At 44.1% G+C, this 26,032-nt stretch overlaps 1 protein-coding gene across 10 annotated transcripts in view; it reads right to left on the reverse strand.

Moving 5' to 3' along the window:
- Window positions 1–26,032, reverse strand: part of TP53BP1 (tumor protein p53 binding protein 1) — a 956,094-nt gene that overhangs the window by 716,713 nt on the left and 213,349 nt on the right. For all 10 annotated transcript variants that reach the window (XM_085644315.1, XM_085644316.1, XM_085644314.1 and 7 more), the window contains one exon: window positions 6,429–6,517. In XM_085644315.1, coding sequence (XP_085500441.1) covers window positions 6,429–6,517 — 89 coding nt within the window. The remainder of the gene's footprint in view (window positions 1–6,428; window positions 6,518–26,032) is intronic.

The raw sequence follows: 26,032 nt of genomic DNA on the forward strand, positions 1-26,032 counted from the left end.
ATTGGTTAGGGGAGGAGAGGGAGGCTGCCTGCGGCTGCTTCCTGCGGGGAGGACGATGCAAAGTGGGACCAAACCGCCAAAGGTAATTTTTAAGCTAATTTTTTTTTATTTAAAATTACACCACGCGCGATCCCCCCCACCCCGTGAGTCATGCCAGCCGCGTTGGAACAAGCACACAAGTGTGCAGGCCACAGGGTTCAGCGACAAGGTACAGAAGGAACGCGTGAAGAAAGTGTTTGTTATATTGACAAGGAAGTTAAAGAAGAATGTGTGCAAGTGATTTGTTTGGCGCTGCAATCGCTGCAGCAGGCTCGCCGCTTTTATTGCCATCTGAACCAGGCCGGATTAGTCAGGTGATAGGGAGTGCAAGTTTAACAGCAGTGTTTTAGCTTTTTTGGTATTTTGGATTTTGTTACTGTTGTAGTGTCATTTGTAATGGGTGCCAGCCTGTCTCCCTATATTCTTCATGATGTCCAATAGGTGCTGCTGGACCGAGCGTGGTACGTCAGGGGGAGTTAACTATGTTGGAATTTCAAGTGAGGTAACTGCATTTGTGTGACCGAGGGGCAGCTGGGTGGTTTGTATGCTGGTGGTGCAACTAACCTAATGTACGTCGCACAAAAGGAGAGAGGAAACAGTCAGAAGTATAGATTTATGGAGTTGAACACAAAAGGTAAATCGGGCGGGTGCTTTGAAAAATCTAATATGGGTGCTAGGAAAACAGTGCGAAAGGGATCAGGAAAAGTAAACAGAGTTTGGGTTTTGGGACAGTAGAAAGTGGAAGATAGGGGAAATTAGTGGTGTGCAGAAGGGTGTTCAGCTAAGGGTAGGAGATAGTGCACAGTTATAGAAGGAAGAAAGTGCCCAGCAGCATTCAGTGATAGGTAGCAAACGTTTGTTCTTTCTGTCCCGTGGGGGGTTGCTGCGCCCAGAAGTAAAGAGATGCACACTGGAATGTGCTTCAATGAGCGTTGCCTGATCTTGTGCTCAAGGTTTGACCAATGGGCAGATGTTGTATTTCAAATGGTCAGTATCAGCAGAGGCCTATTTTTCAAACACGTAGGAGTCTCCTTTCCATTCCACTCTTTCTCTCTGTTGTTTCTCTCGCTCGTCTCCCTCCACCTACCACTCTCCCTCCTTCTCCTTCCCCTCTCACAACATCGTCTGACCCTGGGGGTGTGAACAGGGAGAGAGGTGTCAGCTTTTATTGAAGGTAAACTTGGAAGGGCTCTTGTTAAAATGCGAAAGATTTTGATGTGAAAATATAGAGTTAGTTTAGATGCATAGAGTCCTCATCTGTCCGTTAGAAAGGAGTCCCAAGATCGTCCAAGCAGAGTCATACAAAGCAGCACCCAGCGCGAAACGCAATAGAAACATTGTTACCCCAGTCCGAAACAGACTTGCAGGGCTAGTCAAAATGTTCAGGTTTTTTTCAAACATACAGCGGCTCACATGAAGCAAACCCGAATAACATTAAACATCAGTGTTTTGTAAGGAAACTGGTCCGGCAACGAGACTGCATACACCTTATAAAGAGAAGAAGAACGCTCAAAGGTAAGTTAACTCTGATCTTCAATATCAGATAAGCCGTCCATTTTCTTTTGTTAAAAAAAAAAAAAAAAGTTTGCCACCTTGGGTTTTGTATTGTAGGTGAACCCTCCTCCCATCTTCTCAAAAGCCACCATGAAGCTAGATAGGCTCTGCAGACATTAAGTAGCGCTGCCACCAATTGCGTCTGACATCATTCCTTCAATTGACATGACTGTAAAACTTTCCTTAGATGTTTTTTCTTTTCATTTCCTGTTTTGTTTTAGATATTCATAAGACAGCATTTGATTGAGTCCTAATGCGAAATCGGCTGATTTCGCAAAATAGGTAAGAAAGTCGCCTTGAAACTGAGTGCCCTAGGGTATTTAGGAGTTAGTGTTGGATATCTTGCAAACAGAAGGGCAGGTTCCTAAAGTCGTTCTTCATCTGTTACTGTCTTCTAGTGTCTGGTCCTGAAGAGAAGCCCCAGTCAACAATCAGTGGAGTTCGAAACGCGTCGATCTTTTTGTTGTGTTTGGAAAAACAAGTGTGGTCAACGATATGATTTTTTCTGCCTGGTGAAGATAAATTGAAAAAATTGTGTCCATTAATTGGTGCAGCGCAGAAATTTTTCCTTTGTAAGAATTCACACTGTTTTTTGGATGTAAAAATTGTGGAACAAAAAAGATTATTTTGTGTGTTATATGTCATGTGTTGTCTGTAAGAGAGTCGTTTTTGATGTTGTCCATCAATGTTGTAATGACTTAGAGTCATTAAGTAATTGTTTTGTTTAAAATTGGTTTGTGGTGTATTTGTTCAATTCTGAACCGTGATACGTGTTACACGTGATAAGATGTATATAAAATATTTTTGAAATTAAAAAATATATTTTGGAATCATTTTGAATGAGGGTGACATTAATTTGGTTGTTGTCACTTTGGTGATTTGTTCTTCAAACAAATAACAGTACAGTCAAGGTGTTTGTTGCATTTTGATAGAGGCTCAGCCTTGCTGATTAGAGCCAGACCATCTGTTGTTAAACAGGGCATTGACTACAGGCATTAGGAATAATGAGAAACCTTGCTGTTTAATGGGACCCAAAAAGCACACATCTTCTGCCTTTGTGACCTAGGAAATTTATTAATTCATAGATGGTGTCCCTCCGCAAGCTGGTGGAACGGACATCTCTTGGCTGTGTCTGGACATAAAACATGGCATCTCTGAGAGTGAAAACAAGTGTTTATGTTTAAACTTTTAAAGAAGCAACCACACTGTCAACCTGGTCACATAACTAATACATCGGCGTTTCCCCGCATTCTATACATACTAGTTCCCAATCGCCCAGCCCGAGCTCCTCATTAAGCAACAATACATAGGAATTCATTAAAGGTTTCAAAGAATGCTTCTAAGCCTAATGAATGATTCCATCTAAAAATATCTAATGCCAACCACTGCCTCAAATCCATCTTATCTGAGTCAGGAAGTGCCCACATGAGGAACTCAACTTGACTATGAAGGTTTTTTTATTTTGTCCTCAGGATTCCTACATTACTTCCAAATTGTGTTTATTCCTAATTCGCTAGGGATTGGTATTGGTTATATTGTTTTTCTACATACCTATTTATTCACCTTCAGTTTCAGCATATACTATGTTCTATCATATTAACTTCTGCTTTGTGTGAGCAGCAAAGTATAAATGAAGTCAAACTAATACATGACTCACTTTAAGATTCAGCTTTTGCTGTTGAAATAGCTGCATTTTGAACTAGTTTCTTTGAACCCAATACTATAATGCCAATGTAGGATGCATACCTGCCCACCTTTCCATTAACTTTTTTTTTATATATAATAAGTCTGGCTTGTCCTACAATTGTTGCATGATTCTCTATAAAGGAATAGAGGACGTGAAGCTTGTCCTTGCTGTTGCAGTTCTCACTGACTTACACTTTAGGAGTCACTACACCATATCTTTGTATACAGGTTATGAGACATAGCAAATTCTGATTCAGAAATAATAGCACCACTATTGCATGAGCTGTCACTGATGACATCAGAGCACCAGGAAGTAGTCTGCAGAATCAGGAAATGGTGTGCAGAACCAGGAAGGAGTATGCAGAACCAGGAAGTGGTCTGCAGAACCAGGAAGTGGTCTGCAGAGCCAGGAAGTGGTCTGCAGAGCCAGGAAGTGGTCTGAAGTAGTCCAGGAGTCATCAGGAAAGGTGAACAGGGCCTGTAAAGGTTATGAAATTCTCTAGTTATACTGAAGAAGTACCTACCTACCTGATTATCATATGAAATCTGTTTAGTGATGGCAAAACTGCAATGTAAAAATTGCTTCAATTACCTTCCTCAAACTTGGTTGAAAATGCACCATTTGCCCACTCTTTTTTTCAAAACTCCCCCTCCCGCCCCCCCCCCCTCCCCGAACCCTTCTTATGGTATTCGGCCTCGCTCGCCACGTTCACTCATCACAGGGCACTCATCCTGAACTTTTACGCCGTACCACTTTCAAATGTCACCAGCTGCCACTGGGTATTGCCTAGATCATGGGTACTCAAAAACATTTGCCATGGGGCCCCAAAGTACGGTCTGTGGTGTGACCAGCAGGGTGGCAGCAGGGGGTCTGGATGGGTACGGGATTGCGTAAGGAGCTCTAAAATTATGCTAACTAAATGGACAACGATTTATTTACAGGTTAATAAATGCTTGCACCTTTATATAAAAAATCATCATATTAGTGGTCAACAACTAAACTGCAGCTCGTGCTGCTGTTCACCAGGGGGGACACATGTAAAGGCAAAGAGGGATGCAAGCAGCCCCCGGGCTGTACTTTAAGTATCACTGACCTAGATCCATCTCTGCGACAAAAGAGGACTGTTATGCCATGAAATAGCCTAGTAATCTCCTGCACAGCTGGCGAAATTGTTCTGCAGGGGAGGTTAATCATAGTTAACGCCATGCCTTTGTTTATTTTTTTAACTCCTCCTTCTCTTTGAGCAGTCACTTTCCATCAAACACCATGTTTATGAGAGTAGCCAAGACATCTCCTGAAAATCCATTAAAATGCATTCAAGCATTACTTCGGCATATGACAGTTTGAAAGCCATGCCCGTGGATAGAACCTTGGTTTCCAATGAATCCAGGCCTCACTTAATGATCTCTCTGGAAGCGTCCAAATCATCATTAACCAAGATCAGAGAAAACATTTTCCATTTTGTCAGGTCAATTTTGCTAGCTCTCACAGAGCGAGGGCATAGTAGCCCAGAAGACATGTGATGGTTGCAGTGCGAAGGGCAAGGCTATCAGTACAAAGACTTTCTGCCTCAGAATGTAGTCTCTGACTCTCCAGTCTGGAGGAGACATAGAATGGGTATTTCGGTTCAACTATGTGGTGGAAGCTTAGACCACAAGGCTCCCTGGAGACGGTATGATGATGATAATGTCAGGCTACAAGGTGCAGGCCATTGTCGTGTAACAACTTTTCTCTTGACTGTTAGGCCCAAGAAGAGCTTCTTCCAGAAAGTCATTACATGCTCGAATAGAGCCTCATTGTTGACCAGCAGAGGCTCCGAGACTGCAAAGGAAGTTTGCAAGATTTCTGTTAAAATGTTAGAATTTGCCTCGGGAGCAGGCAGTCAATTTCAGTGCTTCTATTGCTTTTAGTACCATCAAACTAAACTTCTCTGAAGGAGGTACAGAGGGGTAAGGGCTATCGCGTTCTGGAGAAGAAACCAGGCCACCTGTGTTTTGTAAGTCCAGAAAAAAGCCAGCATCTGTGCTGTGAAAGGAAAGGAAGTCATCCGCCTCTGAATCATCATTCTCTACAAGGCCAAATTCTTAATAAGCAGTCTCTTGATTCCAAAAGTACCTGCAACAGCTAAAAGAAGATGAAAGTCCTGCCCAAAAAGAGGAACTACCGGGAGAACTGGATCTGGAATTACTGATTAACCCAGTAATTCCTCATTTCTTAGTGGATCCTCATGGTAAAAATTATAATGGTGTGGATTTTTCCCACCCCCAGAGTTATAAGTACCCCTTATATTGGTAACTCCAGGGGTGGGGAAAATGTGGGTCATTTATTGTGCCAACTATAAAAAGAGCCCAAGATATCCACCACATGAGGCAATCTATGTGCCTTAGGGTGATGCTATGCCAAAGGTTCATCACAAAATTAGTTCAAACTTTTTTCTTTTCTCACTTAGATAATGTCCACCAACTTTCAGCGCTGCAAATCAACAGACACGCAATATCTGTCTAACCGTTAAGAGGTGCTCAGGAGAATAACTGAGTCATTCTTAAAAAATCCATCATGGACTGATGAAAGCCTCGACCTGCACAAAATAAGTAAACAGAATCAGGAATTCCGGTTTTAACTTTAAGGTCGGTATCAGTTTCAATGACAAGGAAGAGCCTGCCATCTGAGAAAGGTGGAAACTAGACACTACATACAGATTTCGAGAGTCCGACAAGGACATTTTCTTACAGCATCTGAGACAGGGTTTGAATCTCCAAAATCTTAGAAGGAAAAATATGACTAGTCGATGTCGAAAGCTGAAGTATTTTGCTAGTAAAGCACAAAGAACAACCCTAGGCCCAGGTCAATGAGGCTCTGAAAAACAGGAACTGATGCAAGTGTGCTGGCTGACATCGTATATACTCCAATATGGTCTCAGTAGAGGCAGATAGTTGCGGTTAAGGCCACATGGGGCGCTGCTAAGCAATTTCTGGTGATTATGTTTCTGTATTCAGTCTGGAGCCTGGAGGATATTTATAAGATGAGGAATGTGCAGGAAGAAGTATCCATCAGAAATGAGATTAAGTAAGCCACAGAGGAAAAGAAATAAGAGGAAAGAAAACTATGGATGATATACAAAACAGGCACAGATGAGAAGAGGATTTACCTCCTTCCTGATCTGTAGGTGAGCTGGGAACGATGATGGGGGTTGATCGGGAAACATCAGGGGAAGGAGGAACCAGGTCTGAGGAATTCCTATTCGTGGAAAGAATCAAATGTTAATAATTTAGCATATACAATTTATCATTTCTCCAAAGTAAACATTGTTCAAGAGACAAAACCAGTAGATTCATTTCAGTTTTAGAACAACCAGTCTTCTAATAAATAATTCTTGACAATAGAAGGTAAATAGCAGACTAATTTGTCTTTGTTTTTTTGTTCGTTTTTATTTTTAGTTCTGGGGTTTCTCAAGCAATTAAACATTCCAGCAAAAACTGTGAAATATGCATTTTAAAAAAATCTTGGAAACAGCTTGTAAAAGGTGCCACCACCTTTGATAGCTATGTCTTCCTGTATCATGGACAGGCTGGAAGTTCCAGTTGATATCTGCCATCAAAGAGAGTGGAATCGAATTATGCACATTGACTTTGAAATGCTATACAAGAGGACCAGCCAAATCAGTAAATGCTTTGCAAAAAGTCACTCCCTCTATTATAGGGGCTCCAAACTGTTTAATGCCAAGGTACCCTACAAGGCCATGGGTGCTCAACGGGAAATTAAATTCATCGGAGGCTGGAGTTTCCCTTCAGAAGCAGGGATTACTGAAAAACACAGAATAACATTTTTAAAATAGATTATGCTTGCAAGTCTATTAATGGATTTTCAGATGAAAAAGATACAAATATTTACAAACCTATGTTCATGTAGGGTAAATAACTAAACAAACACAAGGAAATGATGGACGGATCGCTGAAACTTTTCAGACACTTACCCCCAGTCACAGATCTGGGTTGAATCCATCATTCTTCTTTAGCTCACTTCGCCACTTAAGTTTGACATGGCTATATGCAAATCAGTCTTGACCCTGTGCCTCATTGAAACAGTCCAGCCCGAACTGCCAAGCCATGTCTTCCCTGGACTGTAAACAAGCATCCTGGGACCGGTTTCTGGCTAACAGCCCTCATCAGCCAGGCTAGCTTGAATCCAGTGGCAAAGTGAGCAAGGGACATACGTCTGGGCATACCCTCCCAACTTAGGGTTAACAAAGCAAACACATGGAGATGATGGACAGAGTGCTGAAACTTTTCAGACACTAACCCCCAGTCACAGGTCTGGGTTGAATCCATCATCGTTCTTGAGCTCACTTGGCCAACCCAGTTCAGACACAGCTATGTGCAAATCAGTCTTGACACTGTGCCTCATGAGAACAGTCCAGCCCGAACTGCCAAGCCATGTCTTCCCTGGACTAAATAACTAACACAGGAAAATATGGTACGAAAACTGTTGGAATCTAACCACTCCTGTGCCAAATCAATGTTTGCAAAGACTTTGGACAAACCCTAGATGGGCCGTTCCCCTGCTATCTGTTGTTGGTGTGGTAGGTAAGTAGGTGTGTGTTTAGGTGTGTTTGCGTGTAGGTGGGAGGAGGGGAGGAGAGAAAGAGAGAGAAAGAGGAAAAAAAACAGGTCTTCATCACGCAAGACATACACCTGCAAGGTATTGATGCCTGTATTTTTTATTTGCAGATGTAGCAACGAACCAAACGCGTTTCGGTCGTGCCAACCTCAATCACAAACGTGAGCTCGCACCCTCACCATGCTCAGTGTTGTAATCAATTATGTAATTTCAGATGTCATTAGGTATGTTATCAACGCAGTCAATGAACATGTCATGAGAGATGTATTATGAGAGTTCATGGAGAGGGCGCAAGTTAGACTTACTTTAGGGCATGAGATTTAATAACTGGTGAATTTCAGTGGTTTTCTTAGTTCAGAACATTATATTTTAACTGGATTGTCACCTAACTATAACGTCCCTTTAACCTTTGGTTTTTAATGAATTTCTAAGGTTTTTTTTTCATGTAGAGCAAGATAATATTACAATTCCCAACTATAATGTCACTTTAAAGGAATATGCTACTTACCAGTATGCATCTGTTCTTGGCATGTAGCGCTGCAGAGCCACACACTTAGGATAAGATCGCCATCTGGTGTTGGGCTCGGATGATTGCAGGTTGTTGTAGTCTTCGGAAGAAGCCGTTTGGTCACGAGATAGGTGACTCCTCCTCTGGACAACAGTGCGCATGGGCATCCACTCCATCCTCAGATTGGTTTTTTTGTAACACATTTAACACAGATCTATACATCGGCAGTGAATTTCACCGTTGTACAGGAATATCTGGCACTGTAAGCCCCTGTTCTCCCCACCACTGGTTATGATACAGTTTAGAAGTGTAAAGAGTCAAGCATTAGGGTTCGGATCTCCTTCCCACACCCTCCCTCCAACTCATGGTGTCTAGGCTTTCCCAAATGTCCTGATTTCTTGGTCTAGGAACAGGGTGCTGGCTTCCCCTCTTTCCAGGGGAATCCTTCTGTACCATGCACAAGGGGCCCAGATTTTGTAGTGTTTTGTGGGCAGACTAAAGAGGCAATAGATGGGAATTTTTCACACTCCTTCATTTGTCTAGTCCTGCCCTTTATCTCTCTAAGTCCGGGGGCCTCTCGTCCTTTCAAGCCTCGGCTACGGCTGTGTAGGCGACAGCCAAGCCCAGTCACACTAAGGCTGCCTGATATCTGTTACTCTCCACGTCTGTAGTGATAGGTAGGAGGGTAAATTTAGGATCCATGGGCAAGCTCCATCCTAATATCGGGGATAAACATATGAGCACATCCTCCCAGACGGACCTCAACACCCCGCAGTCCCACACAGTATGAAGGAAGGTACCTGTGTGCGTTCCACAACACAGGCATTTTAGAGAAGCTACGAACCCCATTTTCCACAGCCTGTCCCATGTAAAATATACTCTAAGGTATTTAAGCTGTATCTGTTGAAATTGTGAGGCTACTGCCATCTCCCATGAGGACACTCATGCCTCCTTCCAATCATTGTCTTGTTGTGGACCCAGATCGTGAGCCCATGTTGCATGTATGTTGTTGAAGGTGTCCCAGGGTTAATTCATGAGGCTACGGTATACCTTCGAGATCTTATGGATGGTCCTGTCTCCCAGTAAGATTTTGGCCTCGATGGAACTATGGTCTGGCAACTCAGACAGGGGTGTTATGTAAGGAGAAAGAGAATTCCTGGGTTGTAAATATCTAAAGAATTGGCACTTGTGCAGGTCATACTCCTCTTTTAGGTCGGCAAATGATTAGAAGTACAGTATCATTCATAATATCTCCAAACCTAGAGAAGACACCACCTGTGGCAAACCAGCATAGTCGACATTTGTCTAGGTGAGTTCGCATGCCAGAGGGATGTCTCTCTGGTGACACGGCTCGACCACCCCCATTTGTCTGTGGGTGTCCTTCCAAACTCTGATCACCACTCTGGTGGACGGCAGGAGTCAACTCACTTCAGGGTTGCCAAACCGCTGGAGATTCCCCCTTACAACCGCCCCCTGTCGTGAACCCTAGGCCATATGGGTCTTCATAACCTTTTTTTCTACATTATGGTAACCATGGCAAATTTGTGTTTCCCACCACCCGTCCGCCCCAACAACCTGGGGTCCTTAAAGGTATCTAGGATTTGTGGGTTTCACCAGAAGGGACTGAAAAAATTGCCACATTTAGAGTTTTGGGGGAAAGATAGGAAGAAAGAGCGCCACCAAAAGTGTCTGTTTTTTCCCTTTAAAATGGCATCAACAAAAGGTTTGCTGTGCCAAAGTCGCCATCTTCACAGCTTTCAGGATCATGCAGAGCTGAATCAAAAAAACTACTTTTTTACCACTGTTTTGGCATTTCTCAAAGAGGTAGCCCATATTCCCCATTTTTTGGTGCTTTCAACCTACTTCCAGTTTGTGGTGGAAACCAGTGTGGAACCCCTGGGTGATTCAGGAAATCTTTATAGATTTCTGAGAAGTAGCCAAAAGTCTGAATTCAGCAAGGGGTCATATGTGTAGATACTCCAGGTTTTCCAAAGAAACTAACTGTTGAAATAAAGAAATAGTAAAAATGAGCAGGAAAAAAATGGCCATTTCTGAAATTGTAATCTGTAAATTTTTGTCAGGATGGCCGATTACAAAAAAATTATTTCTGCTACAACCTTCTGATGCTGGAATTTATAGTGTTTGTAGGTTCTTCAAGAACCGGAGGCACCTAAAATCAACAACTGAGCTGCACCGTACAATTGTTTTTCATTGTGTACAGAGTAGACACTAATTCATATAGTTAAATATGTGAAAAAGGGGTATCAAAGAAACCTATGTATTCCTGAAATGGACACAAGATATGGAGTTTAGTAGCAGTGGTTATTCATGGCGATGCTGGGCCTCCACCCAGGGAAACCTACCAACCACAGACATTTATGAAAATTAGACACTCAGGGGATTCCATCTTGGTGTGCCCTACATGAATCCCACAAGGTTTACTTACCCACAATGACTTGTAAATCACAAACTTCAGCTAACACCACACATTTTCCTTCCATTTTTGTTATGGAAACTTCCGGAATCGGGAGGAATCTGAAAAACTCATACCACCCAGCGTTCCCCCGCTTGTCCTGATAAAAACGCTGCTCCAGTTGTGCCGCTGGGCCTAGTAGCCCTTGTTTGGGATGGAGACATGGTCATGTCCATGGTGGGCAGCCCCCACACCTATGTTTTTTCCCCTGGTGTCTAGTGGGCTTTCTGCCCCCTTCCACTAGGGTAATTATCCACCCACAGGGGTGAAGAAAGCCTGCCTGTGCTCTTTCTGGGGCAGAAGTATGGCCAAGGCAAAGCTCGGCAGTCCCACCACTAGCTTCCACCTCTAGTTTTACAGAATTTACCCTGGTGCCTACTGAGCTTTCATCCCCATTTGCTCCCCGGGGAAGGCAGAAAGACTATTAACATATTTCTTTGGGGTGGGGGCATGGCCATGCTCATTGTGGGTAGCCCCACCACTATAAAAAATAAATCCTTGTGTCTAGTGGGCTTTTCGCCCCCACAGGGGGGTGAGATTGGTGGTAATCACCCCCATCGGAGTCACCGTTACTGGCAAACAGTGATGAATCAATACCACCAACCCCCCTTAACCACCTGACAAAGCCTGCGTAGAACACCTGCAAATACCCCAACCGTGACAGAAATAGACACCTCTCTTGTAGGAGATCATCATCTCAATGGCGTTGGCTCTTCTCGAAACTGGCCCTCATTTCACCAAGTCAAGGAGGCCGTTAACATTTCATGTAGGGAAGTGTACATTGCCGTGAGGCTGGGCCTTTGCAGGGGCTGTCATGTGGGAGTATGCAAGAATGATCAGGGGTCACGTCTGGGTGTTTGCAGAATGAAAACGTAAACAAAACTGCCCTGCCCCCTCTCAAAGCCTAGAAAACGGGAAGCATCTGTTGTGGAATAAACTGAGGACAGCTGCCAACTGAGCATATAGACCCACACATTGTCCCCTTGTATCAACAACCCTCTCCCTGTCCCCATAACTTATGCCAAAAAGGCATCTATACGTAAAAAGAAAGAAACTATTAAAAGAATCACGAATGAATGTTGCAAGTAGGTCGATCATCTCTCAGGAACCGGGCTAAGGCAGTGGGAGACTGGATCTCAAGGGTTCACCATCAGGAGGTGTTGGTGTTTTTTGCTGGGGGCTCAGATCGATAATCTCTCAGGAACCGGGCTAAGGCAGTGAGAGACTGGATCTCGAGGGTTCACCGTCAGGAGGTGTTGGTGTTTTTTGCTGGGGGCTCAGATCGTCTCACCAACTATCAGCCAAGCGCTGGCATCTCCGATTTCCCCGGATTGTATGCCGGAATCGTTTTCAATCTTGACCTCTTCCAGACCCCCTCCAGGTAAGGGTGCGGTGGTGGGGAGTGCCAACAGTCTGGTTTCTCCTCTGCCCATGACCATGCTGCCTCCAGTGTGTCAAAGAAGAGTGTGTTATTATTGAAGATTACTTTGAGGTGAGCTAGAAAACGTAACAGGTACTGAACTGCATTGCCCTCCACTTTTGTCTCGTGTCTAGGAATGGGCGTCGCTGTGGTTGAACTTTCTATGTATAACATGGAAACAATATCACTCACACAGAGTTGCATAGCAATTTGTCCATTTCACAGGAAGCCTTGAGTATCACATGTCTGTTGGAAAAGTTGGAGACACAGACGATGATGGGGCAGTGAGAAGTCCTTGGTAATAGGCCTTGGGGCCAGTAACCTTTGTGCCCGCTCGATCGCAAAACAGGCAGAGTTTACCGCTTAGGACCCAGGACTATAGCCATTTTGCTATGAAACTGGTTGTTGAGGTGTCCTCTGATCCCTCAGGTATTTGCCACTTTCCGTAAGTTGGTTCGGAGGGAGCACCCCCTCTGCGTCTTCAACCTTCACCTCCCGTTGATGTACCAGTCTTTTGAGGTATGAGACCAAAGAGTGCAAGGTCTTCAATGTGTCCTCCATTTCAAATATTCATCTCTCCACCTCTGTTACTCTCACTATGGTGTTGGGAAGATCCTGGCCCAGCAAGGAGATATCCATTTCGAGTTCTCCAATTGTCCCCTCCAAGGAAAAGCAGGAGTTCTAAAATTATGAATCAAGTTTAGCACCCGGGGAAATTCAAAAGGAGAGGAATCTCCAGAAAGGAATTATCCATCAGAACTTCTTTTACTTATTTAAATCAGGAGGAATTATCCTGTTGAGGACTCAAGAGAGGAACCAGTGACACATCAAAAGGTCTTTGGTATAGATACTGCTTCTTATATGGAAGTTGCTGTATGATGATCTGCGGCTATTCACATTGGGAACACCTAGTATTTTGCACCCCAAATCAAACGAGAGTTGATAATGACGCCAAGACATACTTTGTCATTTTCATGAGGCGGAAAACAGGTCCAGTGCCCATAGAAAGCAATATTAAAACATAGCTAGAGCCCCACCAGTCCAGCATTGGCCAAGAATCATTTGCTAATTAATTTAGACTTAAAAAAAATAATAATAATAATAGCTATATTACATTTGGGGTGCTTGCTTAGCTCAATCTACTTGTCACCTTTTTGCCAGTAAATCTCTTCAGTATCCTTTCACTTAAGGATTCCAACCTCTAATCTTCAAGTGGATCTGCGTGTCTACATACAGCAGACCCAATTTCCAATAAACCTAGTCAAAGAACATGTGTTATAAGAGATAAAAGTAATTACTACCAGCTTTATAAAGGCATAATTGTCCTCAATATTAAAAGTAAGGTGCTTATGGTGGGACAGAAATCAAAGGTAATTGCTGGGGAAACTTTAATCATGTATGCTTTGGGAGAGTTGGCTGGACCACAACTACACCTGAAAGCAACAAAGATCAGGTGTGAATAACCAGAAAGAGAGAAGAACCCCATTACCCCAAAGGCTGAATATTCCTCTCATATTAATGGTCTGGAGAAGACTTGACAGCAAGATAAAAAGACTTCAGGTCAATGTGATCCACCCTGAGTTCCAACATGCAGATGTGGAATAATATATCTTTAAGAGACCATTTACCATTGGTTGGAAGTTTACAGTTAGTTTCCCATCCCTCAATAGCAATATTTGTTAGAACGCCCTTCAACAACGTTTGTTTTCCACCACTACTAAAGGAACTGAATTGAATAATTGAAGAGGAGCATATTTTTGCCCAAACTTGCTTTTCTCTGAGACCACTTGGCTTCTAGGCTTTCTGGTAGATATCTCATGTGACTGAATATAAATATGACCGCTACAGACAAGTCTTTTGTCTGTACAGTCAATGGTTTCTTCCTTGAAGGAAACACTCTTGCTTTTAAACGAGTTTAGACTTCCTGCACAATGACGTCTGCTTGGAGACAAACTATGTTACTATTTTGATGTAAAAACCATTTATACACTATGAACATTGTGATTTACCAGTCCTGAAGAATCTTGGCTTCTGTATTCAACTTGAGAAGCCAATCATCGAGATATGGATAGACAAAAATGTCCTGTCAACAGAGATGAACCTCTAACACTGCCATGCATTTTGAGAATACTCTAGGTGCTGATGTCAGGTGCACTGGAAGTACTCGGTACTGGCAGCTTTTGTTACAATTAGGAAAGGGCCTACATCCCTAATATTTCCCTTTTGACATATTTAGCTGCCATTTTCAAGCCCAGGAGTGAACTTTTTTTCTTCCTCAGCAGGGGAAAAGCATAAACCAGCCTCTTCGATCTTTTGACGGTTTGAAACTGCCTCAACTACCTTTTCTTTCAGCGCAAAACATGTGTTGCTCAAGAAAGTTAAAAAAAATACCACTGCTGGTGGAATAAGTATCGAGAATCTGAAACAAATATTTTGTATCCATTGTGCATATCTACCTACCCTCTATCTGCCACACAGGAAATGGATAGTAAAAATGGATAGTAAAGTTCTAGACTACAAAAACATCTGGATAGGAGATTTACAGCTACAGCGATAAACTGGAGAGGGTTGTTAAGAATTATAATTCTGAAAAAATGTTGAACTTAAAAATGAATCTGATAAAAGAAGTATATACGATCAGAGAGGTAGGAGAAAGAACAGCATCTAAAAAACAATAAAGCGGCATTACACTTCTGGCTTAGGACTTGAAATCCAAAAAAAAATTGGATCTCTGGCACATTTAATCTTCTGCATATTGTGCTATCTTGAAACATCTAAGGGGGAAACCAGATGCAGACCAATCCTAGATAAACCCAAATGAAGCATAAGAATCTTGTTCCACAAAGTCTGAAGTGGGTGGGATTAATAAAATGAATAAAAGTACCTCTTTGGAAAAAGACAAACAAGGCATTAGAAACCTACAGAGTCAAAAGCTAATCAAATCACAGTCAAGAGAACTTAAGTCTTGCTCGTAAATAGTTTTTGTCACAAAGGGGTCAACTGAAATTATTACTTAGTGAGGTATCGGAACACAAACAAATTCGAGAAAAAGGATCAGAAATCAGCACTCTATTCCAGTCTCTTATAATAACCTGCTAGTTAAGTAACTGGAATTCAGAGACCAGGAATGCAGAGTACAAATTATCCTCTGGAGCTAAAGGTTTATAAAAGAAGTGGTTACCTACTTGTAGACCGGTTTCTGTATCATAGGAATCTTCAGTGAAGTCATAAGTCATAATAAATATTTACCCATTGTGTGTGTGGAGCCTGGAACACTTGATATCAATATATTTGTACATTTTTTCACAGATAATGTACACATTTCCACATGAGAATGATGTACAGCACCTTTCGAGAGCCTATTAAAGGAAAGATTTCTCGGAAATGAAGATTGTCAAACTCCAAACCCCCCCCCTCCATCCCCCCCCAAAAAAAGTTCTAAACACTGCATTGCAGCATCAATTGAAAAATGCTAAGTAGTGGACTTCCAAATGGCTGCTTTACACATGTCTATGAATGGGACATTTGTAAGCCAAGCTGTGGTGCGTGCCTTTCCCCTAGTGGAATAGGACCTTGCATTTCCTGGTAGACTCTTAACAGCTTATTTAGAATCATATGGATATGCAGGCCATAATCCACTTGCTGACAGATTGTTTGGATGTGGCAAATACCTGCCAAATATGTCCATAGGTAATAAATAAGAGACTGGACTTTTTTCTCATTATCACTCAATTTGAGTCAAATACCATGCATGGTTACACAGCAGAAATGGCTTGGATTTACTAACACTAAGAGCAGAAATTATTGCGAATAAGATTGAGGTTTTCCTGGAAAGATGGTACAAAATTTATCATGGAGTAATGTTACACACGCTTATGAGGGTTGGGCCAATATATCCTCTCAATTTAGTTAATTTGTCCTTTAGTGAGTGTGTATTTACCAAATTGTGTGTGCATTTAGTATTGTATATTTTATGAACACTGTGTCATGGCACAGTTATAATGTTAAAGCATTTGAATATTGAACATATGACATTTTCAGAGAACTGTTTTTATTGTTGCCCACTGATAGGACAGAGCTTGAGCAGGTGTTGCTTACTGACTTTACGTTCTAACCTGTGGAGCAAGAGTGCTGTCCTTTTGGAGTCCTGCTTTCACAAACTGTGATCTTTGATTACCCCTTACCGAGGGTATACTAATGTCCCTTGGGGTCGTAGTGGGGCGTCACTATAGCCATACATTTGGGGAAGGTGCGTGAGGCAGATTTCAATAAGAAAGGAAATGGGAATGTACGTCGACAAATCTCAGAAACTTACTGTAATGCTTTGTTATTGGGATGCTGAAATAAGCATCTTGTCAGTTTATTACCCACATCTAGTCTCTGCTTTTTAAGAGGACAGATCTGATGGAGAGTGAACATTCAAAGTTTCTCTACCCTTGTCCATTTATTGATGAAGCGCAGAAAACGCATTGGTCTGAATTCTGATTTCAAGTCTTTCTTTTGTGTTAGGGAGCATCTGGAATAAATTCCTTGCCCCTTCTGTGAAGATGGAGCCAGTTCAATTGCATGAGTTACAATCGCACCGACATTTATTTTGATGCTGTCAGAGGAATAGCAAAGTAGTGAGTATCCATGACTCCCAATATAAAACACAGCTACTTGCCCATTGTTATTTTCTCCCATTCTTCAGGATTATGAAATATCAGCCCTCTCTCCCTTCCCTTCTACTTTTACTCCCATCCCCAAGTAGAGTGGCAAACCGAAGAGGGGGGGGGGGGTGGAGTTTCGGGGGGGGGGGGGGAGGCTTTAAAGAGAATCTTTGCTAGTTTCCAGAGGAATGCCGTTCTCATGAATTAGAAGGCTGTGTCAGAGTTCACTTGGCCTTGGTTGGCTTCCTTTGGCTTTCCATCTCTCGCCTTTCTGCTGGTGTTATTGATGTTAAGGGCAGAAAGGATCCTGAACCCTAAGACAAAAATATTGTCACTCCTTCAAATAGCGCTGAGGTTCAGCCCTACCCCCTTTATGGTCTCACTCATTTTTCATTTTAACTATTTCCATCCTCAGTATGTTGACAAAATAAAGGCGACACTGAGCAGAGGATGTTTAACATCTATAATTGAGTGTCTGATTTGAGTTTCTTCAGTCAAGGGCATGATAACATTCAAAGAGAGACTACATGTAAATATTCTGCTGCTGTAAGCTCAGCAAGTCCATGGTCACGGATGACTTACTTGGCTGACTACCAAGGAGCCTTCTGTAATCATTTCTTCAAAGTCTTGTTGCCTGTGACGTAGGAGGTCAACTATAAATGACTTAACCTCCTCCCAGATGTCCCTATTCTGCATTTCCAAAATAGTCTGTCCAGCACTCCAGAGTCCAGCAGTCATGGTTATTGTCTATGATCATAATCTCTGTTTTCCCACCAATTACTATGCAGCACATATCTTTCCTTCCTATAGCATCTATGCACTTTCTTGCCCTGTGCAGTGGTGCTCTGGTCTCTGGGGCAAGAGTGGGTCACCATCTGATTTTAAGATCTTCAGGTCCTGTTGTGGTGGTTTATATTTTTTGAGAAGCTGAAGAGTTGACACCTTTACTGTAGCAGAAGAGTGAGGCACTTCTCTTCTGCAGTCTCAAGAAGGCTTGGAACCAAAGGCACGAAAAGCCATCATTTATAAAGTCTCCATTATGATTGATACTGCAGCTTGCAGATCTTCTGGGACATTCAATTTAGCAGCACCACTGACGAGAGAGTCATGGAAGGTGGTACTGCGGTCTACTGTTGATGTTGGGAGTGTAAGATGAATTAGAGTCACTACGATCAGATGCAACCATGATGGAGACACCGACAGAGAACTAAAACCTTTGCACCTGTTGGGGGTTGTGGAGAGTCCTTCCTCCCTTGAGGAGATGTTGGCTCATGATTGGTTATCATGCAGGTGACGGTTCCCTAGGTGTCACCAGCATCTGGGTAACATGGATGCCAGACATGAGACCTTCCTTGGTAGTGGAGGTAGATTTAATGATCTGAAAAGGGTCCTCAGCTGTTAAGGTGAAGCGTGGAGGGTCCAATGGCAAAGGTTTAGACTCAGTCTCCTCCCTATTTAGAGACAATGATAAAGTTGAGAACTTAGACAATGATCTTTGCAATAGCAAGGCATGGTGTGGCAGCACACCCAACACCGTGGTGGGCTGTGGTGACATTTAGTAGATAGACTGTATTTATGGTGAAGGAGACAGTTATGCTCATAGAGTGCTTGGATTATGAGGGTGTGACGGCAGGCAGCTTCACTTCGACGGTGAAGGTGAACAAGTCCCCACCTGATAGGACTGCCTTGGTGTTAAAGACTACAATAATCTCTGATGGTATTTGTGAACAGACGATGAGTCAGGGCCAAAGACTTCAAAAGCACTGTGATCTTCGATGCAGATAGCAAGTGTCAGCGAGTTTGATGATGTCGATGTCTCCTTTCACCTTTTTTGGGCCTTTTCTCTTTAGACCACCCATTGAAAAGACTTTACATGGAGTGATTTCTGTTTAAGCAGATCGTACAAGGGCTTGAAGGCTTATCTGCTTTCTTCTTTTGTTCTACCTTCACCGTCATGTCCTCCAACGGAGCCCAAAACCTTCCTGGGGCCTTATTACAGATGGTGCCCCGGGAGCGCAACTGGCATTTGCGCCCGCTTTGCGCGCCCCCGGGGCACTATGGTATTATAGAAGAGGACGCAGATGTTTGTGCATCTCCTTCTATAATACCAATAGCGCTGGTGCACTTAAAGTGCCAGCGCTATCAACAGAGGGTGTTCCCTCATTTGCACAGGGTAATGTCCTATGCAGATGAAGGAATTCCTTTGACTCTGCGCCCGTGCCATATTACAGATGCAAAATACACACAATTGATGGACGGAATGCAAAAATAATCAGAACATTCACCCCCAGTCAAGAGATCTGGGTTAAATCCATCATTCTTTTCTCAACATGCCACCCCAGTTTAGACCTGGCCATATGCAAATCAGTCTTGACCCTGTGCCTTATGGGAACAGTCAAGCCCTGTCAAGCCAGGTCCTCCCTGGACCGGAAACAAGCATCTAAGGACCGATTTCCGGGTTTCACACCTCATCAGCCAGGATAGCTTGAATCCAGTGGAATAGTGAGCCGGGGACCCACGTCTGAGCATACCCGGCGCACTTAGGGCAAACAAAGCAAACAACACATGAAGGACGGATCGCTGAAGCGTACACAAAGCTTCCTGACCAGTTGATCAAAAGGGCATTCCCTCTCGACCCTGGTCGATAGAACCTTCAAGCGAAGTCGCAGCATTTTGTGTTTGTTTTGTCCGCGAAAAGGTTGATGCTTGGTCAACCCCATTCTCAGAAGATTTCTTGGACGATTTTGTCGTTTACAACCCAGTCCTGCTGGTCCTCGAAGTGACGACTGAGAGCGTCTGCTTGAGAGTTCTGTTCCCCTGGAAGGTGTATTGCTTTTATTGTCAGATCCCTTGCCAGGAGCTAATGCCAGAGAGCTTGGGCTTCCAGAGAGAGAGACCGCGATTGAGTCCCTCCCTGTTTGTTCAGATAATACATGGTGGTCATATTGTCTGTCTGAACTAGAATGGAGCTGATCTGAAAGCTCCCTCAGATGTTGCCCCACCCGCTATCCTAAGACAAGCCTTTGAAATAGTTGCACCAACAATTCTTAAGGTAATTAACGCGTCCTTCGAAGCAGGATCTGTGCCTCTCCTGTGGAAGCAGGCGATGGTGAGAGCCTTATTGAAGAAACCCAATCTAGACCCCGACATTCTATCAAATTATCGCCCGATTTCATTACTGCCTGTTATGGGGAAACTGGCAGAGAAATCTGTAAACACCACAATCTCAACCTTTTTAGAAGATCATAATTGTTTACATTCTACTCAGACTGGGTTTAGAGCTCAACAGAGTACGGAAAACGCTCTGTTAGTTGTGGTGGAAAGTTTAAGAAAAATCACGGACAACGGGGGCTGCGCGGCACTGATTCTACTTGACCTTAGCGCAGCCTTCGATACCGTGAATCATCAGCTTCTGATTCAGAGGCTCAAGGGCGTCAGAATCTCTGGCATGGCTTTAAAGTGGTTGCAGTCCTTTCTTCAGGATCGGTCATTTGTGGTGTTCGATGAACACGTTTCATCCGAACCTTTAACGCTCAAGTGTGGGGTGCCTCAGGGCTCGTCCCTGAGCCCCACGCTTTTTAATGTGTATATGAGCCCCTTGGCGGAATTGGTTACCCCTCATGGCATCCAGATTGTCACATATGCAGACGACACACAGCTAATAGTCTCTTTTAGTCAAGAAGATAAGTCTGCTCCTAATCTAGCGCTGTGTCTGCAAGAAGTGTCGAGGTGGATGGATGACTCTTATCTGAAGCTTAACGGAGACAAAACTGAACTTTTGTACTTGGGAAATGGTCCCTTGTGTACTATTGCTTCTTCCTGGCCCAAATGTCTCGGCCCTTGCCCAACCCCAAAGGCTGAAATTAAAAGCCTGGGAGTCTGGATTGACCATGATTTAAATTTTAAAAAACAAGCAAGCAAGGTGGCCGCAGGCTGCTACGGATTGCTCAGAATGCTTGGGAAGATTCTCCATCGTCTTCCTCCCATTGTTAGGAGAACAGTGGTCCAGGCACTCGTTCTGTCCCGCATGGACTATGCTAATGTCCTTTATCTGGGCGCTCCTTTGGTAGCCATCAACATACTCCAGGTTATTCAGAATTGCGCAGCAGGTCTACTTACCAACTCTGTTAGACGTTCGTCCGCTAGACCTTCCCTTGCAAAACTGCACTGGCTGCCGGTCTTGCAAAGGATCCATTTTAAAGCATTGTGCATTGCTCATAAGGCCCTCTCCAATAAGGGCACTCCTGCTGTTAGATCTTTTATCCTGCTCTATTGTCTTTCTAGACCACTTAGATCAGAAAATATGCATCTTGTCAAAGTCCCAACTATAAAGAGGATGCGCAGTGGAGGACGTCGCTTCGGGTACAACACGGCGAAACTCTGGAACAATCTTCCACTGATGATTCGGTCTGAATCCAACTATCTTCTGTTCTGTAGATATTTAAAGACTCGTCTATTTCCTTGAATCATGCTATCTGGTCTAGGATTTGTGATAGCGCTGGGACGCTCTAGGGTATCCATGTGCTTTATAAATGCCCTTTCAATTCAATCCACCAAGGAATTGATGCTCTAGCTGCTTTTGACAGATGTATCCTGTCTTCCCATCGAGCCTTTCGTGGTTCCCACTTGTCCTCCAGATCCTGCCATAAAGGACACATCCTTAACCTGGCGTTGGGCACAAGAAAAATGCAGGATGCCATCAACCCAAGGAGAGAGGCAACCTGACGGACTGAAGGGAGAGCGGTTTCGCAGAATCTGTTAGCCTTTCAGAGTGATAGATGACAGTCTCTCATTCGAAGGAAAAACTTTTCCTACTGCGGAGTATTAGATTGTTGAACCCTGATAGTGGATTTTCTGCGTGGGGTGCTGTGTCGATATCTCAAAGTTGACGTGGAGACCCAATCTTTGGCAAAGGGCTAGACATAGCTGATAGTGGGTCCTCACAATCTGAGGAGAAGGACCTTTCAGAAGCCAGTCGTCGAGATACGGGTAAATAAAGATACCTTTGCGCCGTAGAGCAGCTGCTTCTACTGCCATGCACTTTGTAAACACTCGAGGAGCCGACTTCAACCCGAAGGGCAGTACCTTGAACTGATTATGGGTCGATCCCACCAGAAAACATAGGAACTTTGTGATGTGGACTGACTCGGACGTGAAAGTATACATCCTGCAGATCCAGTGAGCACATCCAATCCCCTTGTTGGAGATGGGGATATATCTGATGGAGAGCCAACATGCAAAACATCTCTGTCTGGATGGATTTGTTGAGTGCACGAAGATCCAGGATAGGTCTGTACTCCGATTTCCAACCTTTCTTCTTCACAAGGAAGTACCTTGAGCATACCCCTCGACCTCGCAGTGAAAAAGGAACTTCCTTGATGGCTGATATTCGCAGGAGGGTGGATACTTTGTGCTGCAGTATCCGCATCTGATGACACGTAGCTTTTACTGGAGGGATGGAGGAAGGTCGATGCCGGAAACGTAGAGTACCCATTCTGCAGCGTACTTAATACCCATTGGTCTCTTGTGATATCATGCCACTCTTCCAGATGGTTGGATATACTTCCCCCCCCCACTGGAGTGGGAAACGGCGATGGGGGAAGTGAGCATTCATTGCTTCCAAGGTGATTTTGCTGTGGCCGCAGATTGACGAGTGGCTCCTCTCTCTCCGGGGGCGCGAAGTCCCTGATAGTGTGATCTTGATTGGCTCTGCTGATGTTGACACCTCTGCCACTGAGGGGTTTGAACCCACTGATGGAAGGGCCGCCGATCGTATGGCCTGTATCGTCGCCTGAACTCCTTCTCCTTCTCAAGCCCTACTGCCTTTAGGGTATCTAGCTCCGTCTTTATTCTCGACGTCTCCTCATCTGTGTGAGTGCCAAACAAATAGGATCTGAGAAGGGGAGGTCGAGGATCCGTGACTGAGCTTCAGGTTTTAGCGCAGTTAGTCAGAGCCAGGATGATCATCTGGCACAAATTCCGTGCGCATAGGTGTGCGCAGACAGTGTCGCTCCATCAGCTGCGGCGCTGATGGCTTGATTTGCCACCAAGCTTCCTTCCTGCAATACCTCCTCAAAGTCTCTGCAGTCTTCTTTGGGTAGCTTTTCTGTTAACCTTTGAAGAGAGTCCTACAGGGACCTATCATAACGCCCTAACAGCGCCGAGGCACTGGAAACCTTCAACATGGAGGTGGACGTGCTGCAGACCTTCCTCCCCCACAAATCCTGCGCTCCGTTTTCCTTATCGGGAGGAACTGTTGATGATGATGCTACAGCGTGTGTCTTCTTTGCAGCCGCAATTATTACAGAGTCAGGAGGTGGATCGGATCTAAGAAACCATGGATATTCTTCCGGAGACCTGTACTTTTTCAAGATCCTCGCTGGTGCAGTCGCCGGTGTAAGAAACGTTTTCATAACCGCTTGGCGGAGACCCGGTACCAAGGGTAGCAATGGTCTGGCTGTTGATCTTTGATGTAAAGTCTCAAAAATCACTGAGGATGAACTCTGCTGGGTAGGCATAGCAACGTTTAACTTCGTTGCCCCTCTGGCCAGAACATCCTGAAAAGTACGGACATCATCCACCGAAGAGACCCTCGACGGTGGACTGTCTGTAAGAGTAGGAGAGTAGTCCCTCTTTGAAGATTGTGTAGAAGAGGGCGAATGTGTTGGTGACCTGAGCCTTCTTCTATGACCTCGAGACGTAGATCTCCTTCTTGAGGAAGATGCAGTAGTACATGTATGATCTCAACCCCTCGCTTGAGTAGTAGGAGAGAGATCTACAGCTTGTAACAGCCGGGCAAGTGGAGATCTATGTAGAGGGCTGGAGTAATCCTGAGTACCTCGTGCTTGTGTCGTTCCAGACTTCTACCAGTGATGCAGGGGTAACATCCACCTAGGAGAAAGGTGCACAGATGGAGATTTATGTGTCTCTTCTCGTGCAGGAGCCTCAGAGCGTGAACGGGGACACACAGATGAAGACGCCGGACTGCTCGATGTCGAGATAATCACCTCCGGTGGCCTTGAGGACGATGATGAAGTGTGCTTTGAACCCGTGTGACGGGTCGACGCCGACTTGCGAGAGTGTCTCGACGTCAAATGTGGGGTCCTGTGTCCTGAGCCAGTGTTGGTGATTTTGCCTCCCGACGTCGGTGATGGTGACAGAGAAATGCTCACTGGATGTGAAGAGGACAAAGCCCACTGTCTCGGCGTCGAATAATTTGTCCTAGACGTTGACCAATCTCTGGGAGAACTGTGCCTCGACGTTGATCACCGCCGGTTGACGACGACGGAGTTCTTCGTCTCGACGTCGACCGTCCTTGAGTTGACGTAGACAGAGTCCCCTGACTCGACGTCGAGCATCTGTGAGGTAGTGCAGACGGAGTCTTGTGTTTCGATGATGACTGCCTCTGTGACGTCGACTGTGTCTTGTGTCTCGACGTCGATCGTCTCTGCGGAGTCTTATGCCTCAATGTCGAACGTCTATGTGAGGACATCGACGGAATCTCATGTCTCAATGTTGATCGTCTATATGAAGCCGAACGTTGAGCCAACACTGATGGAGACCTACTCCTCAACGTTGAGCGCCGCCGGGATGACGCCATAAGAGGGTTCATTACCTGATGACTCAACGTCAAATCTGTCGTCTTCGATCGTGGTGTCGATTGGTGCACCGGCGCCAACAATGGCTTGGATGACGACATCTGTTTCTTCGCCGCTGGTAAATTCGATGCCGATCCCGATGGTGAACAGATCGGAATTTTTCTTCTTGAAGTTGATCTGGCCCTCTTTTTTTTCCAGCCTCACAGGAGACCTTCCTCTCTCAGAAAGTCCATAGAGACGGATCCTTTCTCTCTGATTGAGAGTTCTCCTGGACAGCTTCTTGCAATCCTCACAGGTATATAGGGGGGGGGGGGGGGGGAGAGAATCAAGAAAGCAGAGAACACATACAGAATGTGTGTCAAACCTAGCCTCCTTCTTGCCACAGGAGGGGCAATGGTCAAAAAAGAGATGGCATTATAGACAGTAAATAAATTACTTTGTCAAAAAAATTGTTGTACTTCACTCTAATACCTAAAAGACGTTGAGTGAAAGATAGAAAACCACAAAAAAAATTAAGAGAATTGACCAAAAGTCAGAGCTGTGAATTTTAGGGTCCTGACTGAAGGAGCCGGAAAGAACAATTAACCTAACTGTCACCCCTGAGACATGATGGAAAGCTAAAGGTCATGGCTGCCTTAACCCCTTCCATGCTCATGACGGAACGGTTCCGTCATGAGCCACGGTTGAGCTGTGCTCATGACGGAACCGTTCCGTCATGAGCCCGCCCGCGCTCGAACCCTTCAGCACCGCGGCGGAATTCGCCCAGCGCTGAAGGGGTTAAAGGCATGGTGCCAGTTTTTGTGTTACCATTGCTTTCATTTTCTATGCTATTGGATTTCAACGCAGCCTCTAGGCTAACAATGCTTGCTCTTTTGCAGAATATTTTGAGTCTACTCATTAAAAAGAGTTCAAGTAATGCTTGCCCTCCAGTGGTCTATATACTATAGTATGTGAATTCAAAAGCAGTTATTTATAGTTACATTGATTAGCCTTCTTTATAGGGGCTGCATTGATGTGTGAAAAAATAATATATGTATATATAAATATATATAGCTGTATATATACGTGTTTTCATATATGTATTTTTCCGGGGTCCCTGCGCATTGGCAGGAATATTCAGTGCTTGTGACTATTGATGAGGATCCCCTGGAAGAGAATGTGTAGAAACATGCAAAAATACTCTAATTTTCTATATTTAAAGAGTGCAAAAAATAAACATAGTCTCTCTGCTGGTCATTGTCAGCTATTAAAATAGAGCAGAAGACCGAAAAGCAATTTCCCTTTTCGTTGCTTTAAATAGCTGCTTCAATCATGCTATGTGATCAGACCTGTCTTTCCTCTTGGCTGCTGGCTCCGGCAGCAGGCATTGTGACGTCAGAACTCGACCGTAATAACTTATAATAGTAGAGTTCTGACATATTTTCTTTATAATCAGCCACTGGGTGTGTTGCAAGACGCTGATCATAAAGAAATTAGAGACTGCAGTT

Source organism: Triturus cristatus, chromosome 3_1 (assembly GCF_964204655.1).
Source record: "Triturus cristatus chromosome 3_1, aTriCri1.1, whole genome shotgun sequence".
Classification (NCBI taxonomy): domain Eukaryota; kingdom Metazoa; phylum Chordata; class Amphibia; order Caudata; family Salamandridae; genus Triturus; species Triturus cristatus.